Source organism: Octopus bimaculoides, chromosome 30 (assembly GCF_001194135.2).
Source record: "Octopus bimaculoides isolate UCB-OBI-ISO-001 chromosome 30, ASM119413v2, whole genome shotgun sequence".
Taxonomy (NCBI): domain Eukaryota; kingdom Metazoa; phylum Mollusca; class Cephalopoda; order Octopoda; family Octopodidae; genus Octopus; species Octopus bimaculoides.
Window position 1 is genome coordinate 6,652,156 of NC_069010.1, and position 5,560 is coordinate 6,657,715.

The 5,560-nt window shown below is 45.4% G+C and overlaps 1 protein-coding gene across 1 annotated transcript in view; it reads right to left on the reverse strand.

Moving 5' to 3' along the window:
• The window catches only part of LOC106878440 (C2 domain-containing protein 3), a 16,514-nt gene extending 10,960 nt beyond the window's left edge, over positions 1-5,554 (reverse strand). Inside the window, exons 1-6 of the mRNA XM_014927648.1 lie at positions 5,296-5,554; positions 4,459-4,636; positions 2,544-2,659; positions 1,737-1,855; positions 1,476-1,640; positions 403-568 (exon numbers count right to left, since the gene is read on the reverse strand). Coding sequence (XP_014783134.1) covers positions 403-568; positions 1,476-1,640; positions 1,737-1,855; positions 2,544-2,659; positions 4,459-4,636; positions 5,296-5,515 — 964 coding nt within the window. The 5' untranslated portion in view covers positions 5,516-5,554. The remainder of the gene's footprint in view (positions 1-402; positions 569-1,475; positions 1,641-1,736; positions 1,856-2,543; positions 2,660-4,458; positions 4,637-5,295) is intronic.
• Between the last annotated feature and the right edge of the window lie 6 nt (positions 5,555-5,560).

A 5,560-nucleotide genomic window follows, 5' to 3' on the forward strand; every position in this document is an offset into this window, starting at 1 on the left:
GCACAAGAGCCAGTCCAGGGGCACCAGCAACGATCTTGCTCGAAAATCCTACAACAACCCCACACAAGAGCCAGTTCAGGGGCACCGGCAACGATCTCGCTCGAAGAAATTTTATGTGTCACCAGCACAAGAGCCAGTCCAGGGGCAATGGCAACGATCTCGCTCCAAAAACCTCATGTGTCACCCGCACAAGAGCCAGCCCAGGGGCACCGGCAACAATCCCGCTCGGAAGATTTCATGTGTCGCCCGCACATGAGCCAGTCCAGGAGCACCGGCAACGATCCCGCTCGAAAGATTTCATGTGTCGCCCGCACATGAGCCAGTCCAGGGGCACCGGCAACGATCCCGCTCGAAAGATATATATATATTATATAAAGAGTGAGGGTGAAATGTGTTAAAAACCTGTTGTTCTGTTTGGTTGACTTTCAGTTACTTCTGCAAGTAGACTGTCTTTCTTGCCATGGAAATTGACTGGAATGTAGAGGGTGTCACCACTGTACTCAACTAGTCTGGTGTTTGATAAGGCAGCAGAGAAATTTGAGGCATCAGAGCCAATCTCAACAGTGACCTGTAGACGAGGAACAGATTGAGGTGGTCACAAAGAACAGTAAGTGTACATGTGTGTGTGTATGGGTGTGTGAAAGTGTGAATGCATATACATACATACATACATATAAATATAGGAAAATATATACATATTGGGAGAATTCACAAAAGAACAAAAAGACAAAGACAGGTGGTGTAGAAAACAAATAGATGTATTAGTATAACGCTCGGGAAGTGAAAAAGTCTCTTATGATACTTATTCAAACCCCCAAAGAATCCCTCTCAACACATGGCCACAATGCTCCTCCATTATTCCTGCTCATCATCAGAGGTGCATATATTGTCAGCCACTAATGGACATGCTCAAGTGGTCAAGGTCAAGCAAATGACAAGCAAATCTGTGGTATTCAGCGGAATATTTGCTATAATGATATTTCTGCTCGAGCAACTCAGAGCTGACTGTCTGAAATGTAATGGGAAATAGGTCAGTTTGAAAACATCGATGTCCTGGTCACAAAAGCAAAGTTTGAAGGGAATAGTAGTCATTTCCTTTACGTTTATTCAAAACCCCAAAGAATCCCTCTCAACACATGGCCACAATGCTCCTCCACTATTCCTGCTCATCATCAGAGATGCACATATTGTCAGCCACTAATGGCCATGCTCAAATGGTTATGGTCAAGCAACTGACAAGCAAATGTTCTACTATAGCCCCAGGTCAACCAAAGCCTTGTGAGTGGATCTGGAAGACCAAAGCTGAAAGAAGTCTATCATATATGTGATTCAAATGAAATTTGACTGCTATTTCTAACACATTAAGTGGCCTCATACAGGTTTCCCTCATTAGTTTGTGGTGGTGGTGGTGGTGGTGGTGGTGGTGGTAGTGGTAATGTGTGTGTGTGTGTTGGAGTGAGGGGTTATCCACTCACCTTCAGCTCCCCAATGGTAGGCAGTTTCTTTGACGACGTGTTCCGTCGTCTCGCAGACTTCAAAGAGGTCCCTGGTTTGCATACAGCAAGGTACTTGTTGAGACACAGGCTGCTGGCCTTCAGGACGGACTTCAGGGATAACTGACAACTACCAACGTGGGTCAGCTGGAATAAAACAAGGAAACATGAAGCAAGAGAGAGAGAGAGAGAGAGAGAGAGAGAGAGAGAGAGAGTGGGGTGGAGAGAGAGAGTTGAGCTTACCGTTTTTTGTTGAGGATCTCTGAAGAAGAGCTTGAAAACCAAGTAAGACCTCCACCAACACTCGATGGATTTTCTGTCAAACAGAATAGGAAACACGGATCTGTGGTGGAAGGTTATGGCTGTAACAGAACGAAAGAGAAAGGAAGGAAGGAAAGTTAGGTGAATGAAACTAGTGGTGGCGGCGAGGGAATAAACACAGTGAAGAAGAGTATAGAAAATAAGGCCTGGAATGAAATTCAGATGGAAAATACGTGTGTGCACATGCTTAAGAAGTCTGCCTTCCAACTACACAGTTCTAGGTTCAATCCCACAGCATGGCATCTGAGCAGGGCCATTTGCCCGAAGCAAGGTAGGATCCAGTTTGAATTCTTGCTAACTGGGACCTTCGTCTTAGCTAAGTATGATGATGATAACCAGGCCAAGAACCCGTACCAAATCAGTCATCGTCCAGTTTAACATCCAATAGTGGACAACAGGCCTCAATTTCGCCAACTCAAAGCGGGCAACAGAAGAAGACCAAGAGAAATGGCAAAACTTGGTTATCGACAAATACCCCAATGACCCTACAGTCAGGGGATAAGATGGATGTTTGTGTGTGTGTGTGTGTGTGTATGCATGCGCTTTAGAAGTTTGCTTGCAAACCACACAGTTCCAGGTTCAATCCCATAATGTGGTACCTTGGACAAGTGTCTTCTACTATAGCTCTTGAGGAGGGTCGTCAACGACTACCCCAATGACCACACAGTCAAGGGATAGGTGAGCAAGAAGGAAGAAAGGGTGTGTGTGTGTGATATAGAGAGGACTCACTGTTTTCTTCAATTTCCTTTGATGGTGCTCGGATGACCTCTGTTGCCATGGTATTGTCAGATTGTTTGTCCCTAGAGGCAGCCACCACTGGAAACTTGTACTCCACAAAGTAGGATCTGACAAATTAGAAGAGAGAAGCAAAAGCATGATAAATATAACACACACACACACACACACACATTAGTGCAATACTCTAATCGCTAAGCCATGCCCCTTCATATGAGGTGAGAGCTGGTAGAATTGTTAGTGCGCTGGGTGAAATGCTTTCAGGTATTTCGTCTGTCCTTACATTCTGTAGTTCTATATTTAAGAGATGAGGAATTATTTACATTATTTACATTATTTACATTTGACGGATATTTCTCCTCATCTTGTTTGTTGTTAACACAACGTTTCGGCTGATATACCCTCCAGCCTTCGTCAGGTGTCTTGGGGAAATTTCGAACCTGGGTTCTCATTCCTAACGATGTTGCTATTATTATTATTATATTATTATTATTACTATTATTAATCAGGTCGCTGCCGTGAATCGAACTCGGAACCTTGGGGTTAGTAGCCCGCGCTCTTAACCACTATGCCATATGCCCGTGGGCATCGTTAGGAATGAGAACCCAGGTTCGAAATTTCCCCAAGACACCTGACGAAGGCTGGAGGGTATATCAGCCGAAACGTTGTGTTAACAACAAACAAGATGAGGACAAATATCCGTCAAATGTAAATAATGTAAATAACTTACATTCTGTGTTCAAATTCCATCAAGGCTGACTTTGTCTTTCATTCTTTCAGGGTTGATAAAATAGGTACCAGCTGAACACTGGGGGTCGATGAAATTGTGCACCCCTATGCAAAGGTCGAGCCAATGTGGTAGAGTAGGCTCATCAAGCCAGTATGATGTCAAACCCCAAAATTCACAGCCTCAACATCAGACCATAGTTTGTGGAGAGAACAAATTGAGGCCTTCATCCTGCAGAGGACTGGACATAAGCAATCCAATCTGTGATGGCACCTGTGCCCAGTGTCGCCTTCCTGGCACTTGTGCCGGTGGCATGTGTAAAGGCTTTCGAGCAAGATCATTGCCAGTGCCCCTGGACTGGCTCCTGTGCAGGTGGCACGTAATATACACTATTTTGAGTGTGGCCGTTGCCAGTACCACCTGACTGGCCTTCATGCCGGTGGCACGTAAAAAGCACCCACTACACTCTCGGAGTGGTTGGCATTAGGAAGGGCATCCAGCTGCAGAAACTCTGCCTAATCAGATTGGAGCCTGGTGTAGCCATCTGGTTCGCCAGTCCTCAGTCAAATCGTCCTACCCATGCTAGCATGGAAAGCGGACATTAAACGATGATGATGATGATGATGATGATAATATATAGATAGTTAAGTAAGATCAGGTAAAAGCCTTGTAGAATGCTATGCAAAGCTCATCCACAGTTATTGGCTATCTGATGTCATCATACAGTGGAAATGCTCTTGCTACTGGACATACGTCAGAAATATCATGGTATCCTCAGTGTTTATACAAACAGACAAATGATAGAAAATGGGATCAACACCATGTAATGTATACCTGTACACATATGAATCTCTTTGTGTTTGTCCCCAGTCACCACTTGATGACTGGTGATGGTTTGTTTACATCCCTGTAACTTAGCAAATGAGACCAATAGAATAAGTACCAAACTTAGAAAATAAGTTCTGAGGTTAATTTTTTTTTTTCAATTAATCTCTTCAAGTCTGTGCCCCAGCATGGCCACAGTCCAGTGACTGAAACAAGTAAACGATAAAAGAGAGACCCTAGGTTGAAAGTCCTTCAGGACAAGCCATTAAGCTGACCTTCACTGACTCCTAACACCTGGAGAATTCCGTCTTTGAAGTTTACAAAATAAAAGACAGGTAAATGGCTGATGTAACTCACCCAGGTTTTATCCAAGTCACCTTCTTTTGGTGCAACTTCCTCGACGTGTTCTTCTCAGTTTGACCCTCATCGGCTAGCAGATACAGAGCATCCACCGACACTTTCCCAACGGTAGCTCGACCGAGCAATTTTAACCTTGCTATGCTGAGTGAGTCAGGGGATGGATGCACATCAGCTTCTGCAAAAAAGAAATAAAGGACTTACGATCATCCCTCTCATCATCATCATCATTGTATAATGTCCTTTTGCCCCGCCCGCCCTAAAGCGAGTGCCCTCGCCCTTGCTGCCGCAGTCGTTCTACGCCTCACGCCTCGGCAGTTTCGCTCGCTCGCCCGCCCGCCGGCAGCCGCGGCCGCTCTGTTCGTTCGTGCTCTCGCCATCGAACGTTCAGTTTCTTCCTCACTTGCGCCTACACGCCGTCGTCGCTGCCATGCGCCTGCACACCTTTGCTCACGCAGCCGGGACGACCTCGTCATACATGCCTTCTGTGCTCACTCACAGGTTTTTCGTTTTACTTTCGCTTTCAGCTGAATCCACTGAAGGCCTGTTCAGGCTCCTTGTCTAGTTTTGGCATGGTTTCTACAGCTGGATGTCATTCCTAACGCCAACCACTTCACAGGAGGCACTGGGTGCTTTTACACAGCACCACTACAGGCAACTTTTACAGGGCACAAACACTTACAAGTCTACAAGATTAGGGGTACTCAGCCTGTATGCAAGGGCAACCACACTTTTACTAAGCTTGATGTGTCATTTCAAGTACAGCAACACACCAGGAGTCTCGGTCCCAGTTAAACAAAACAAAACAAAACAAAACCAAACAACAACCAGGTTTACCTGTCTCGATGCTCTGTCCACTGGATGATACCATTTCAAAGGAAACTTTGGAAGAATCTGAATGGTTTGTGCCAACCGAATCGGTGTCACTAAGGTCACTTCCGTTTTTTCCACGAGTTGGCTCACGACCCTTGTTTCTGCTCCTACTCCTGCTTCTACTTCTACTCCCACTTTTACTCCTACTAGTTCCTGATTTTCTCCCACCCCCACTTGATTTCATGGGGCTCCTTGCTCTGGCCACTGACGAAGACTTTTTAGCCGTCGT